General features: G+C 40.1%; 1 protein-coding gene across 1 annotated transcript in view; it reads right to left on the bottom strand.

The window, feature by feature from the left end:
- The window catches only part of ahnak (AHNAK nucleoprotein), a 30,314-nt gene extending 13,671 nt beyond the window's left edge, over positions 1-16,643 (bottom strand). The window contains exons 1-7 of the mRNA XM_027280250.1: positions 16,370-16,643; positions 8,964-9,027; positions 4,224-4,280; positions 3,912-4,068; positions 3,588-3,814; positions 1,050-3,453; positions 147-881 (exon numbers count right to left, since the gene is read on the bottom strand). Coding sequence (XP_027136051.1) covers positions 147-881; positions 1,050-3,453; positions 3,588-3,814; positions 3,912-4,068 — 3,523 coding nt within the window. The 5' untranslated portion in view covers positions 4,224-4,280; positions 8,964-9,027; positions 16,370-16,643. The remainder of the gene's footprint in view (positions 1-146; positions 882-1,049; positions 3,454-3,587; positions 3,815-3,911; positions 4,069-4,223; positions 4,281-8,963; positions 9,028-16,369) is intronic.
- Positions 16,644-17,144: the final 501 nt, after the last annotated feature.

Raw genomic sequence — 17,144 nt, forward strand, 5'->3', positions numbered from 1 at the left:
TGGAGCTGACACATCGATATCTCCCTTTACTTTGGGCCCTTTTAGATTCAAATCCCATTCTGGTAACTTGGGTCCTGATATTGTTGGCATTTTGATTTTAGGCATCTCAAATCCACTTCTTTCCCCTTCAATGTCAACCTCTGGACCTTTGATGTCAAGCTGAGGACCTTTTATGTCTCCTTTGATCTTTGGAAGTGAAACATCCACATCACCTTTGACTTTGGGACTTTTTACATCGAAATCTACTTTTGGCATGGATATTGTTGGTCCTGAAATTGATGGCATGTTGAATTTGGGTCCTTTAAGTTTTGCATCCGGTCCTTCAATGTCAACCTCTGGTACTTTAATGTCAACATCAGGTCCTTTCAGGTCAATGTCTGCTTTAGGAAGATTTATATCAACATCTGGACCCTCCACTTTGGGACCTTTGAAGCCAAATTTGGGCATTTTGATTTTCGGCATTTTAAATCCTCCTGTGTGGCCCTCAATGTCAACATCTGGTCCTTCAATATCCATCTCAGGACCTTTTATGTCTCCTTCAATCTTTGGCACGGAAACATCCACATCACCTTTGACTTTTGGACCTTTCAGTCTGAAATCAACATCTGGCATGGAAATGTTTGGTCCTGAGATAGATGGTATCTTGAATTTTGGACCTTTGATCTTACCACTAGGACTGTCAATGTCAATGTCTGGTCCTTCAATGTCCAGTTCAGGGCCTTTAATATCAACATCAGCTTTTGGGAGGCTGACATCAACTTCTGGTCCTTCAACATTTGGACCTTTCATCCCAAAGGTTGGCATTTTGAATTTAGGCATTTTAAATCCTGCTTTGTGTCCCTCGATGTCAACGTCTGGTCCTTCAATATCTACTTTGGGAGCTTTGATGTCACCTTCAATCTTTGGAGCTGACACATCGATATCTCCCTTTACTTTGGGCCCTTTTAGGTTCAATTCCCATTCTGGTAACTTGGGTCCTGATATTGTTGGCATTTTGATTTTAGGCATCTCAAATCCACTTCTTTCCCCTTCAATATCAACCTCTGGACCTTTGATGTCAACCTCTGGACCTTTAATGTCTCCTTTGATCTTTGGAAGTGAAACATCCACATCACCTTTGACTTTGGGACTTTTCACATTGAAATCTACTTTTGGCATGGTTATTGTCGGTCCTGAAATTGATGGCATGTTGAATTTGGGTCCTTTAAGTTTTGCATCTGGTCCTTCAATGTCAACATCTGGTACTTTAATGTCAACATCAGGTGCTTTCAGGTCAATGTCTGCTTTAGGAAGGTTTATATCAACATCTGGACCTCCCATCTTTGGACCTGTCAAGCCAAATTTGGGCATTTTGATTTTCGGCATTTCAATTCCACCTGTTGGCCCCTCAATCTCAACTTCTAGACCTTTGATGTCAACCTTTGGTGTTTTTATGTCTCGCTCTACCTTAGGAGCTAACACATTGACATCACCTTTAACTTTTGGACTTTTCACATCAATATCCACTTTTGGCATGGATATTTTTGGTCCTGAAGTTGGTGGCATGTTGATTTTGGGTCCTTTGAAATTTGCATCTGGTCCTTGAATGTCAACCTCTGGTCCTTTAATGGCAACCTCTGGACTTGTAATGTCAATGTTTGCTTTACTGAGGTTGATATCAAGATCTGGACCTTCCACCTTTGGACCTTTAAAGCCAAATGATGGAATTTTTACTTTCATCTGAGGTTCTTTGAGTTTTGCATCAGGGCCTTTAATGTCTATCACTGGAGCTTTGATATCAATTTCAGTTGTTGTTGTTGTTATGTCTATATCTGGGCTTCCAACATTAACCTTGGATGCTTTAATGTCAATCTCCGGTGCTTTGACAGCAATTTCAGGTTTGGCAAGTTTTATGTCAACATCTGTGATTTCCCCCTTTGGACCTGTCAAGCCGAATGATGGCTTTTTGTTTTTAGACATCCCAAATCCACCGCCACGTCTTTCAATGTTGACTTCTGGTCCCTTGATCTCAAATTCAGGCATGGTTGTGTGTCCCTCAGTCTTTGGAACTGACAAATCTACATCTCCCTTTACCTTGCTTCCTTTCAGACCTATGTCATGTGCTGGCAATGTGGGTCCTGTTTTGAATGATGTCTTGATTTTCAGTCCTTTAATGTTTACGTCAGAACCCCCAACATCAACTTCTGCTGCTTCAGTGTCAACCTCAGTAGCTTTTAAATGAACTTTTGGTCCCTTGGCCCCAAATGATGTTGTCTTTATCTGAGGCATTTTGAAATCCCCTTCTTTCTCCTCATTGTTTGTAACTGAACCTTTAATGTCTACTTTGGGTACATTTACAGCTGGCCCTTCAATTTTAGCACTAGGATATTTCATCTGTATATCTGCCCCTTTGATGTCTAGTTCTGGTTTTTGAACATCTTTATGTATCACAGGTACTGACATGTCTGCATCACCACTGAGTTTAACTTCAACACTAGTTCCCTCATTCTTGATTCCTTTCACTCCAATCACAGGCATATTGACTGATGACATTTTCATGCCACTCACAGCACTTTCACTTTTGATACCTGAAACTTCTCTGTCTATTCCAAATGCTTTTATTCCTATCTGTGTGCTTGGCAGGTTGACATCAACCTCATCTTTCAACTTTGAATCTGTAAGGTTGACATCCATGCCTGCCACTGATATCTTGCTTGGCACTGAGGAATACCCTGAGGAAACATTGCCTATTGTTATTGCTGATCCTCCTATCCCTCCACCTGTCAATTCGGTATCAATAACTCTGGAACCCCCAAATCTCAGTACAGTATTATCATTGCCTGATACCTTTGCCTGTGGGTGAGTGATGGTACTTTCAGATATTTTCACTTTTGTCTTCCCACCTACACTGGTGTCAACACGTCCCTCCTGTGTTCTATCTGTGGATGAAGTCACAAAATGCATGCTTCTCCCTGGTAAAGCCAGACTAATTGACCCTCCGTTTTCATCAGCTGAAGTTAGCTCTGCGCCTCCCATTCCTCCTATTGTAATATGCCTACTACCAGTAACTCTTTCTGTTGTGGTCTGAATGACTCCACTGCCCCTGTGTGTCTCTGTGGAGCTAACTTGTGGCCCAGTGTAAGACACATTGCTTGACTCAAAAACTCCCTCTTCTGCTTCCACTTTACCTGAAAGGCCATGTGAGATTCTGATACGAGGAGAGCCATCTCCAGATTCATGCCTTAGGCCCTTGAACTCTGGGCTTGAAAGTTCAAGTTTCTCACTTATGCCACCTGGCATATCCACAGTATAGGTAGTGATGCGGCGGGTGATGGTAGTTATTGTGCTGCCATCGCTGCTTGTGCTGCTATGCCGCTCTGTACGAACATCCACTCCCTCTGCAAGGTCTTCAGACTTCAGCCTTGGTTTAATCTTTTTTGTGTATATTCTCTTATAGTCCTCATCCTCTCCACTCTGTTGATAGAAAAAGACAGGAAGGCAACAGGAAAATGTTATTATACCATGTATTTTGGTCAGTAGCTTTTTTTATAAACAAATCTATGATCATATAATTAAAACATAAATAAATAATAAAAAAAAGAACTTACAAGGATGATGTCTGGACTGGAACCTCCAAACCGGGTCGTCCCTTCCCATGTCAGGGTGCCCATTGGTGAACGACATGGTGTGCTTAAGGGCGAGCAGTAAGGGGATTTGTCTCCTTTGTTTTGTAGTTTCAGTCCAACCTTGTGGCGGTTTAATGTCTTCAGTAGCTCAGCTGTTTCTTCTGAGCTCATGTTATCAAAGTAGACAGTGGCGCCTACAATCTGGTCACCTATAAATAAAGTAGAAATAGCAGCAAAGAGGTGTGTTAATATTAGAGAGTAGTCATCATACAGGTGGGACCAATCCTACTTCATACTTGATTTTACCTTCATATACTTTTCCAGACCGTGCTGCTGGTGACTCTCCTTTCACCTCCTTAACAAAGATCTCTCCTTCACTCGTCTGTTCAATGGTCAAGCCAGTTTTGTCTGGCCCCTCCCAATCTGGAAAAAGTACCTCCCTGGTTTCCTCCTCTTCGGCCATCTGTAAACACAGTCATACATATAATGGGATCCAAGAGAAAAAACGCAAGGTATCTGGCAAAAACTTGCAGTACATGCATTTGCACCAGGATAAACAGGATGGAATATAGAATATTCAAGGGATTTATTGTGACATTAACTTTCATTAAAAAATACCTTGTTTTTGCTTTCTTTTATTTAAGCCCTGGTGTGATGGAAACTATCTTGGTTTTCCTGCAAGAAAAGATTATAAAAATCATTAGGACAAACTCATAATTAATGCATTACTTTATTTAGGACAAAATGTTCCCTTTTTTCACCATTAAGACAAATCCTATATTTGCATAAATTTAACGTTTACCCTGCCCTGAAAGTAGGTCTGGCTTGTAAAACCCAATGGTGAACACTAGATGGCGCTAAAACCCTGTCAGACAATGCAACTTCATTCGCTGTGTTTTGGAAATTTGGTTGGAGTTAGACCACACCCTGCCCTGAAGAAAGCGGCCCAATCCTGTGCTTACACCCCATCTCCAATGTCAATAGAGACAACAATAAGTGTAAAAGCTTTGTAAGGCCTTGCTTATGAAAATACACACAGAGGTGAAGAAATACATCATAATGTTAGTGCATGTCCTCTGTCTTTAACACAAATGCATATGCACATACAGTAGTACTAATAAAGTACATCTATATATGCTCAAACACACTATGCATCAAATGTGTTTTTTCATTCATTAATAAAAACTAACTAAACTAAACACTTATTGTAATTATATTAATGACTACTGCTGCATCACAAAATTGATCAAGTGTGCTCAGCAATGCAAAAGCATTTATAGTGTTACTTAATTGCTAGACTTAAAATAGACATTGCTGGCTAGACTGACAGTCCCTTTCAATATTCAAACCTTAATGTGGTAATTCACTATATTTATATCAGCACATCAAGACAATTTACAGGCATGTCTAGCTGTCTATCTTTCTGTATATTGTAGTAAACACATTACAAAGACCTGCCTCTTCAAACACGCTGGCCTAGGCCTACCCACTCTCCTCTTTAGAACAGACAGGCCACTGTTTCATTAATACCAAACTTTTCACAACCCACACCTTCAATTACACAAAGCTGTCTGAGCTATGTGTCTCTACCTAGCCAGTAAGTCTGCATTTCATGCATTTCCTCAAAGTGACAGTTTCATATATACACATACATATAAACAGATCAAGAGCAATTTTGCTTTGAATCTTTGAGAAACATGTCCAAACCACTAATCGTATCATTAAACAGAGTGCTATTTCTACCACCTGAACAGTAATTATCCAGCCATTTAATGGTTTAATTCATTAATCATCAATTCAATTTCAAGAGACCTCATTGACTAAAGAGAAACTAGATAATTATTAGTCAAACTGCATTACAAAGAGCTGTCACCTATTCCAGACAACATTCATTGTACTGTGTTTTCATTCAATACTTCAGAATATGACTTGATCATACCAAGAGCAACAGTTAGTATTTCATACTACTGAAACTTGTTTTGATGTAAGATATATCACTGTGAAACAGTGACAAAGCTGTCTGACCACCATTATTTCAATGATAGAATCATTCTGCTGCTGCCTGGCACAGCTTACCACATCAAAATGTGTCGCCATTTGGAAGGTTATATTGAAGATTATATATTTGCCTGTAATCAACCATCATAAATAGCAAAAGCCTATATGGCTTTGGCACGGGATGGCACAAAAGAAATATAAAAGAATATAACTCAAAGCGGTGACTAGTTGCCCTAACCCTAACACTTTTATGGGAAAGGGAACACTGAGGATTTTTACAAGTTTTATCACTTTGCTCCATACCTATGCCAAGCATTGCAAAATAGAACTTCTTGGCAGTCAGCCAAGCACTAGGGAGGGTGTATTTAAGGTATTTAAGGTAACAACATGTTGTCAGATAGCTGAAATAAAACATGTGGGTGATCATTAGGTCACATGTACTTGAATATATAGCAAGATAAGACAACTTTCCCTCTGATGTCAATGAAAACAAATTAGGAAGTCTATATTTATTCTGGCTTTACACTGTCATAGTGTATCATTAATTATCTGGCAGAATATTTTAAATCTAAAAAATAATTGGTTAAAAGTCTCAAATACTGTTTTATACCATTGGAAATTACATGGTTATACCAGTAGACCACAGATTCCTTCCCCATTCACTAAAGCTGCCATATTGTTCTGCAAGATAACGCGCAGCTGGGGACAAGAGGAACCTGAATCAGAGATAAAGAAACAACTGCTTCAGAGGGGTCTGCAACAAGGATCACTTGATCAACTGCCATTTGGCACTCTTGCCACACTCCAAATATACATTCATTCTCATTTTAAACAAATAAAAAAAGAAGCTGACAGTGAGATCTCATCCATTGGCAGAGAAAATGTGAGGGTGTGTGAGAAAGCATTAATAAACAGACAGTTTGGAATGCAGAGTGATTTGCAAACTGCTCTCCCTAGCATGCTGGACTCTGTCCAAGGGCACACAACAGGCAATACACCAATTAACGCAAGTCAATAAATAGACTAGCCCTGCATGATTGGGAATAGTGGAAAATGCTTGCAATGCTTTGAGGTAATATTACGCCCGCTCTCTAAAATAGCCATTCATCAGAACTAAATAACATAGGCCAGGGCCACTATATGAGTGATAATACCAGAGATAGGGATAGTGTTTATGCCAAAGATGACACCACCCACTTGCAGGCATCGACAACCTGATCCTCCCTCTTTCCTTCTCTTTCTTTCTGTCTCATTGTCTCTGTCAGAGTGAGTTGACTGAAGCTAGTAACATGAATCTATCAAGACCTCAAGCCTTACAATATCTGTAACATTATATGCATCAAATACAGCTGAAATGTGTGGTTATGGAGGGACAAACAAGGCAGTTTGTTAAGCCAAAGCTTTGACCCAGCTTTACACATTTAATTAGATCAAAGACAACTCAGGTCAACTGACATTGCCAGTCATAGCATCTAAATCAGGTCTTCTGATCTCAGCCCCAGAGTATTTGGACTAAACCAAAAGAATGTTTATTATCCCCTTTGGTCACAATGCAGATCATTTTACATATCCACCTCCTCTCTTCATTTTACTTAGTAAATACAGACAAAAATAGCTGACAAACATTATCACATGATCTTGGTTCCCTCGCTTATTGACATTAACTAGAACTATTCAGCAAGGAACAGAGAATATTAGGTATTTTAACTCTGAAACAAAGCATATATTATTGTTGGCTAGATTCAGCTTTTACAAAAAGAAAAAGGAAACAGGCTCATGGAGGGACAGGGAAGACAAGATCCATGTTTTCAGAAAAATTCCCCAAGAGCAACGAAGAGAAAAGAAATTCTTTTTATTATTTTTTTCATCTTTCACTCAAAGGGACACATACTTTCTCCCTCTTTGTTTGCTTTCCTTCCCTATCCGTCTATCCATTTTCATACATTATTAACTTTCACTTTAAACTTATTTTTCTCTTCCCACATTTCACCCTTACTCTGAGGCTCTACATGATCGAGAGTGAACTATATGAGCTGTCCTTGTTCTCACAGCTTTGACATATTTCTGGCAACAAGCTGTAGGGAGGAGCTGGGGCTCGCAGTAATAAAGGGGGAAGGAAGGAACTTAGAGAGAGGGCGACAGATGGAAAGAGGAGGAAATGGTAAAAAAGTGAGATAGAAAAGTAAGACAGGGAGAGGAATTGTTGTGAAACTGCAATGTGGAATGTTAGCTTATGAGGTAACAGTGAGAGGGGGAATAAAACAGCCAAGTAGAAGAAAATACAGAGCTATTACTGAAGACTCTTGAATGCAGCTTACAACACCATACAGTACATAGGGCATCCTGAATATTTACAGACTTGTCTTCAGTCTTTATCAGTTTTAGCTTACCATATGCCCTAACACAGCATGAGCTATTTTAGATAGAGAGCACAGAGGAACAATTAACTTGATAAAGATCATATGATTGGATATGGATTGTGTTGTAAACAGATGCTAAATAAGTAAGCCTCTGTTCTTGGGATCATAAGACACGGAGGCAGTCTGTGGCTCAATGTGATCGGGCAACATGACAATCAACCGCTCCTCGCTTTTTTTGCTTTTCATTCCTCTGACATGCCTGAAAGAGGCACTCCTCATTAGTGATGTCATCAAAAGAATAATAAAATACATTTTTTACATGAAGCATAGGGCAACAATGGAAGCAATAAGGGAAGGAAGGCAGATTAGCTTGTTTATCTATTATGTTTTTTATGGTCTGGTATAGAGAGAGAGGTAACGTGGGGACAGTCAACCAGACAAAAGCTTCTGTTGACTAGAGTGCAACCACAGAGCATTTCTGGATACGCCTCTCTTATGTCCCGTCACTGGCCAGCATACGCTTTGGGTTTGGTAATGCTTCTTTTGCTGTCTTTCCTTCCAACTCTTCAGGAGCAAATCATCCACAGCTGCCGACTACAAACGGTTAAAACAGCGTGAGCTCGGCAGGCTTTTGACAGGGTTGTTTCATAAGAAGGGGAAAGGGGTTCGAGCGGAACAGGTGGTGTCTGGGGGAGGAAGGAGGGGTGCAAAGAAGAGCCACTGGAAGCAGAAGAAGCCAAGTGTCAGGTTTCCACAAGGCAAGCCTTTCACAGCTGAATGGCGGTGGCATGACCTTCCAGGTTCAAAGAAGGCTTTGCAACAAACATTCCAACAGAGGTTTGGCATGTGGCCACATAATAGCATGCTGTTCTTAGTTGACACTGAATAAATGGCCTTGGAGTGGAGTGATGGGTAATAAGAAATTTAGTTTTCTTTCCTTCACTTAACCAGTAACAGATGTGTTGTGTGGATCTCTTGCATTATGTTTCAGGACACTTACCTTGGATTGCTCAAGCAAGGCCAAGGGCTTCAGTCTGATGCTGTGGTTTTTGTATTCTTGACTTCTGTTGGCAGAAAAACATAATGATAATGTGATTAGATAAAATATAACTTAAATGACAAGAACAAAATGTATTTTCATGGGTGATGCAAAGAAAATCTGTCCTGGAATTATCATGCTCCTCTCTTACACAATAGCACACCATGTATCAGTCACCGATTGACAGATAATGTAAAATATACTTTATAGACAAATTAGTGTTGCATTAAGAGGCGTGTCCCAACATGCCACACAAAGCCGCACATTGTGAGGATACAGTCAGGGTTTACTCATGATATTTTTGTATACATGCTCAATGGACCGTCTATGACCAATTAGAGTTCTCAGTCTTTAATAATTAACCAACCAATGGTGGCAGTATTGACCCTGGCAAGTGCTGATGCAAAAGACTCCCATTAAATAAATAAATCCAGTTACTTGTTAGGTGTGGCAAATAAGAAGATAAGATGGACACACTAACACGCTATTTACCCAGAATTCAGTTCCAGAAATTTGAAATAAATTGAGAGTTAGGAGTTATGTTCACTTCCAGCTTAATTGTAAAACGATTTGTAAAAAAAGTTTTTTTTCTAATTTCTAAAATATGCTTGTCAATTCCTGCTCTAGTTTCATTGCTCAAGTGATGACTGTGAGACTACTGTGTGTACTACCAAGGTGCAAAATATAAAACTACCTGCAGTATAATAACAGATAAGCTGCCCATGATGAATGATGAATACAATTGCAACAGAATAACAGTAAAACATTGCTGTTGCAACCGTATTTGTCATTCATCATTCTGCATTCCAAGTCTTACTTTTGCTGGCTGTGACTAGCCCAAAATATTACAGGACTTACTAGGATTATTGCTTCAACCCACTGGCATATTGTGGAACAAAGCCTTCTCTTTGTCAGTCCTAGTACAAACAGAACCAGACTTGATGTGTGTACAGACAGGCATCTACCGGTGGGAACATGTCCCTCAGAAAAAATTCTTCTGAGACAGGCTGTCCAACCACGTCATTTACCTCCCACTCCCCAGTCCCCCATGTTCAATAAACTAAATTGCTCATTACTTTTTTTAAAGTCTATTAAATGACTGTGTTTGTGAGACTCCTAAACAGTGTGATTTTAAATACCTCTACTAAACGCCAAAATATAATAGAGAGAAAGTGGCTAAACTTAAATCCATCAACACTGGTGCAAAGCTTGTAAAATGCTTTAAAGTTGAATGCATTGTTGTTGAATACCTTTTTGAACAGGTTCTAAATAGATGCGACATTGGTGAGATAAATACCAGCCAGTGGGCGGTTGTCATATGTTTGTGTAGGGAGGCTTGAGGCACAGCAGCTGTGTACACTATACTCTGTATACTGTATACTCTTGTTACAGAAATGTATTAATCAGACTGTCGTGTCAGGATTCGTTCAGGTAAAGGGCTGTCTGTATGACAATGGTACATTTTTCAAAGTAGCAATCTTTAAAATAAAAGATATGTGAGCGCTCTGACTGTGGTGTGATTTTGTGTAGGAGTAGGATCTTTAAAAATGGCCATATCTGACAACACAAACTCAAAAGATAAGAAACAGATCACTCCATCTTCTGTTCCCAGAACCCTGGTGAGACCACACCCATGAACGCACACACAGGCATGCACAGTAAGGTGAAGTGTGGTCACCAGCAGTGCAGAAAGAAAATAAAAACACATGCCGTGTGGATGGGTAGATACCACGCCACAGTCCATGAGGAGGACCACGTCTGTTCGCTTCTGTGCTGTGCTTGCAAAGGGAGTAGCTCAGTGCACAGCCCCACCCAGGCCTCCAGTCACACACATTCCTTGATAGAGCCGTCAGGCCAGCTGGAAGGGAGCCCGGCCTCTCCCCGCAGTGACTAACTCCAAAGAAATGTCCTCTTTCTTTCTGACTCCAGGTCCATTCTATAAGCCGCCCACCCTGCCTGAGTGCCCACTCCCCTGCAGTCAGTCCACCACACCCCCCAACCTCCAGGTTTTACTCAAATAAACAAGACCCCCACATTCAGTCAGACATGCACATTTAATGGCACCCTGAGACACACTCTCAAATGAATGCTGAGTAGAGGCACAGGACTGGTTGAACAGATCCAGTTTTTGTCATAATTATCAAAGTTATTATCGGCCTCTTTTTTATTTGACTCCACTTTGCACCAGGTAGATACAACAAACAACACTCATTACCTCACTGCTATCAGTTTCAACCTCACCCAAGGTTTCTGTGAGGGCAAATACCTAGACAGTTTGACAGGCATAGTTTGTGCTTTAGTACACAGCAAACTGGAAACAGTTTAAAGTCTCTTTGGTGAACCTATCAGCTTGATTGCCAAATCCAATCAATTTGTTGAACAGAAAAGAGGAGCAGTGTGACAATGATTAAAGCTTAATCGTAAGTGAATCAGGCACATCGGTGCTGTTGAGTAATAAGATTTGATTATGAACAAATAAAAAGGCCTTAGTGCAGAGAGGGAAAGAGGGAGAGGAGCAGTGACTAAATCAGTCATGTTGTCAAAACAGAATAGACTCCCTGTTCCCCTAGTTTGACAAAGCAAGCACAACAAATACAGAAAGAGACACAGCAGGCCCCAGCATAGGTTCATTCTTCCCTCAAAAGCGCAGATAAAACATGTATGTGTGACGCATATAAAAGGAATGCACGTCAAAATAAATGGTTCTTTTCTGCACTCCATAGTCCACATAGCCCTAAACCAAACCACAAGGCCTGCATAAGACCAAAGCCTGCCCACTGACGCCAACTTGGCCTGCTGTTGATTAAACCATTGTGACTTTGGCAGAAGTCATGCACAAAATGGAAAAAGTGAAGAAAACTCTGTACAAGATCACAAACAAGAGAGAGAACGTCTTGATTTTCATGCAAATTATATTTAAATCAAATGTTCACACAGGGACAATAAAATAAGTGGTCTAACTACCAGATAACCCATGGCTCCGGTCATTGCTTATTGTTGTCTATTACACCCCTTGACATCCAAGTAGGGATTATCTCACTCTGAATTTCCTCTCCTGAGGTTTCTCTCATTTTTTACTCATGCGCTAAGGCTTTAAGGGGAGTTTTTCCTTTTTTTCTCAGGAACAAGCTGCATCATAAACTACTGCAGAAAAAATATATATATTATTATAAATATTGGTCTATGTGATAAAAAAAAAAAAGAAAGATACAAAAGAAAATTGACATTTTACAAAAAATGAAACAAAACATTTTGGGTGTGGTTGAAGTTCTGAAATGAGAAGTGATCCTGGGGTGGTTGCTATGAGCACTTTCAGTGCCAAGAACATTGCTTAATAAAAGAATGTAAAGTAGAATGAAAGGGAGAAGAACCGCAGTATAACTTAGATGAGAAAGCAAATGTTGGACTGGTATAACTAGTCATACCAGACAGATCGAAAATGTATGTATGAAGTTTACACAGCGCTGTCACATAAACAAGAGATCACAAGAGGTTTACTGGAATCCACAGCAACCTTACACAGGCCATGCTATGTAACTGTCAAACTTCAACTCAATTTAGTTTGGCATGGTTAGGGTAGTTTCAGTGTTTTACAGCTGCTGTTTGTACAAGAACAATTGCAAGTCCATTCATGGAGCCGAGACAAGAAGGTTAAGAGGCTGGGTATATGGCAACCATAGCAAAAGAATGTGTATAAGACATAGGATTTCCTTTGCCGTAGATTTATTTATTCTTAGCATTTAGACCACACCAGAGTAGTGCAGAGCTGTTTAGAGCAAGAGAGAGGGTTGGATTGTGATGAGTGCCATCCTTGAGTATCTTGTGCCAGATAGAGAAATCCTAAACAAAGCTGAATGTATTTCTAAATTTACATTCCAGACCCTGCTGTCCTGACATTTTGGCTGCCTTGTTCCAAATAAGGTTTTTGTAACAGTTGCGTAACATTCCTTGCACAGGGCAACATAACAGAATATGTGGGGGTTTGCCTGACAGTTGGTTAGTAGTCGGCAGGTAAGCTGTGCAATACAGCAATATTTATAAAAGATTTATTGTTTTTGGATGGTTTGAGAGTGCAGATGTTTGGCAGAGCAGCAGTGGGCGTTATTGCGTTATCAGAAAAATGATTCACACCCTTTTTAAATCCCTTGCTTGTTCCACCTAGCTCAAAGCTACAATAAACAAGTCCTGCATGCATGTGTGCATGGGTGTGACTTACAGTGGTATTGTGTGTTTTTTTTGATAACCGTTTCATTATACTTTTTAAATTACTATTTCTCAACGACAAGGCAGGCACTGTTAATGATAGGTGCTTCCCTGAGCTTACTGAAGACATACAACATTCCAAACCAGCACTGGATGGATAAGAAGGGAGTGGCTGCTGGGTGGATTGCCTAGAAAGACTTTCTAAAATCGCACACTACAGTTAGATGTTTATTTGCAGAATAACATCAGAGAACTGAATCAGTTGCGTAGCGATAACTTTGCTAATATTTTATTTCACCAATCGCTAGGTTGGTGATTCTGCTGGTACTCCAGGACATCTGAGAGCTCAGAGTTTTAAGTGTAAAAAGAATGAACTATAGTTTGATTGCAATCACCCTCCCTTCTTTCAACTTACTTGCTACATCCACCTCCCTCGTTTTGCCTCTCCATGCTATACTGTCCCTCCTTCCAACCACCCACTCAACAAGCCCATGAGGAAATAGCAGAGGAAGTGTGCTAGAGACCAGTTTCTTTCCGTATTACAGCAGCATGGTTGAATAACACCACTCCTCTCATCTTCCAGTCAACAGGGCAAGACTATATGGTTCTGGTACAGGGCTGTGATAAATATCTTAACATGGTCAAGCTAAGTCTCCAAACAGTCATGAGGCATGTCCTGTTCTTCAGAGTAGTAAAGATGCTGTTTGTCACAGCAAGTGCAACAAAATTAGTGCAAGTGGCACTACGGGCTGCCAATGTTGACTCTGATGATTGAGCAAGTTTTGGTCAAAAAAGTTTCTTCAAAATTTCGCAGTGTGGTTTTTGGAATTCCACATGCCTTACATTACTTCAGGTTATAACATAATGTAGCCTCTGTACTGTTACTTTGGTGGAAAGCAAAGTATTTATACAAACTAAATCTGCCTGAGGCCAAGAGGAGGCCCTGGTAACGTTTTTAACCTTAGGCAGTCAGGAACCAGTTCTGAAAGTTTCAGCGCTTCAAATATATGTTCTATATTTATTATGTTTGCGTAAGACTATATGCCTGCTTGAAGCAAAACTCTACACCTGTAGTGACAAATGTAATACAGAAAAAGAAAAAGTAAAACATTTTTTTCTTTTTATACTATGAATACTAAACATGTCCAAGCTTAAATGCCAACTTGATGCCAAGCTGAGAAATTCCAGACATTTACAGCTGTGAGACACTCAGCATGAGTTAAGTGCGCATTGTAGAAAAGGTTGTGCAGAGCGGAGCAAAAGGCAGCTCTCCTTGCAACTCTACTGAAATGAGTTTTGGGTGTGGCAGGAGGGAGCTGCAGAGGACATGCAACTATACACAGAGAAATTTGACTTTCAACGGAGCTTCAACAAAGGATTATGCCTGGTCTGAAATAATATCTGATCTGGATTCCTCAACTTTATCACAACACATTACATCAACGACAGAGCAGACTATGAGATATTTTGAGTTTGAGCCACACCTGAAAAGATGCCGTTCATGATAAAAGTTAGGCAAGAAAATAAATATCTCTTAACTTTTACGGCAAAAATATATACTGTATTTCTCCAAATGTGCGAAGTCGAAGCTCACTCCTCTATGCCTCAGACCTGGTTTCAATTAGCTCGTCTTTCCAAACCACTACATTCCATTACTCCCCTCCTCGCCCCCACCCCGCCCATCCCCCCTCACTAACTCACTCCCTGACTTCTTTCCCCGTTTTCCACACTCCTTCTCTTCTGTCCCTCTCTCTCTACTCCCCTGCACACCCTGGCTGCAAGCCCAGGTTACGAGACTCAAGGTAAAAGAAAGAAAGAGAAATCTCTCTCTGCTCAAGAAAGTCATAATAACATGAAGTAACGTGCATCAGTACAAAGCAGCAGCAGTGGCAGTTTCCAGCTCTAGCTAGAAAAGTACGCCTTGTTTAAAAGTTGACGCATATCAAATGGAAAAAACAGCAGACATGTTCACCACGTTCCACAAAACAGACAGTATTAAAATGCCCATATAAGAGATTTTCATTGTTCCATATGACTGATAATCACACAGCACCAAACAATACACTTTTCATTACGCTCAAACTACCTACATACATTAATAAAGTACTTTAGGATGTGTTAGTCGGACCCACTGTGACAACCGTCAGCAGCATGGATGTTTTTTTGTTCTTTTTCTTTTCTCTTTTTTTGGGCGCTGTAAAGGGTGTGCCTTTGTGAGGAGACAGCAAAGCAAGAAGGGAGGGAGGAAAAAAAGGACGGGGTGGAGGAACATGAAGGAGAGGAATCCACACCCAAGCCTGTTGCTGCAAGCTCTCATAGGGAAGTACCTTTTACTTTTTAAACTCCCATGCCAAGGACATTGCCCAGATAAGAGAAACACCTGACTTATCACTATCAGTGCAAAGAGATTTTATCTTTCTGGTGGTGTATTCATTCAACTATGATCTAGTGTTTAGGATACTCCAAGGCAGTAAAAAAAAATGTTAGTGCATATGAAGGACATCCACATTACGCAACAGTCAAATCACTACACAAATAGAGTGATATGGGATGTTACCTCTCATTTCTAGACATACTAAAATCATAAATCATATTTCTACAGCAGTGAGTGTACTTAAATGCATCTTGGATAACACCCTTAGTGCGCAGTGAAAGAAAAAGTGAAGTGCGCAACTGCACAGTCCAGTCCTCTGCATTAATGTGGCGAGTGTGGGTACACACCCACTTCTCACGCCCTGCACTACATTAAGTCTGTATCTAAAACTTATGATGATATTCACATAAAGTCATTGCCACTATGCCACTTTTACAGAAAAAGAATATGTTTTCTATTCATACAACACTTCCCCATAGCAAAACTTTTCCTCAGGAAAGAACAAAGGATATCTCAGGATATAAACACATTGCAAGCAGGACAAAGTCAATTACCACTGATAAAAATACTCATACAAGCGCCCATTGGAATATTACAGAAATATTGTAGACAGATAACTTTGATACTTTTGCAACTTAGTTGTTTAAACTTTGACACAGTTTTTATGATTGATTTGCTACTTTTCAGTACAGTTAAGTTTCAGTTCAATTCAGAAACTCATTTTATGAATAAGATAATTAAAAAAAAGGCATTCACTTCAGCATGAGAAAAGACAAAAAGTGAATCTTACCTGTGCGCAGTCTTTGCGCCCAAGAAGTCTCACACCAGCTTGAGCATCCTTGAAAACCTGCCCCCTCTCCTTCTCCTCAGCCCAAGAAAAGCACTTTTTCCAGTCACAACTTTGCAGTCTGTTAGAATTCTGTCACTGTTTTTCAACTTCTTGATCAACCAAGTTTCCAGGGCGTTTTCTCCCCCTGTCTCCCTCCCTCCTCCTCTTCTCTGAGTTGATTTAAACTTCTTTTTTTCTGTGTGGCTGCTCCTCTGGGCTGAGCAGAGTGGCTGGACACAGAATTGGGTAGGGCTCCTCGTTTGCAGCGGGAGGGGAGTGCTGGGGAGGGGACCGGGGCGAGGGAGTGGTTCTCAGCAGCTATGGAACCACCCACTGCTTCACACAGGGAACTCCAATGCAACATGAAAACTAAATCCTGCTTTAAAAAGCAGTCAGTACTTTCATCAAAAGTACTTAATACTGTCAAAGTGAGTCATATAATAAAATAAAAATACAAATAACATACTAATGAGATATTTTAGCATGTCTTTGAAGAAGTTCTGCTTCATTATAATTCACTCCAATAATAAGTGAAAAACTGGACGATAATATTTTGACTGTTGTAGAGATCCAAAAAATACATTTCTCTTAACATTTTGACTCTTTAAAAATTGTTTGAATCAGTTTTTGTTTCACATTTTGAAATGAAATTCGTAAAGTAACACACCGCAAAATGGGTATCATATGATGGACAATGACATAAACATGTCATTACAGCACTTAAATTACTGCACAC

Source organism: Larimichthys crocea, chromosome I, assembly GCF_000972845.2.
Source record: "Larimichthys crocea isolate SSNF chromosome I, L_crocea_2.0, whole genome shotgun sequence".
In the NCBI taxonomy this organism is placed as follows: Eukaryota; Metazoa; Chordata; class Actinopteri; family Sciaenidae; genus Larimichthys; species Larimichthys crocea.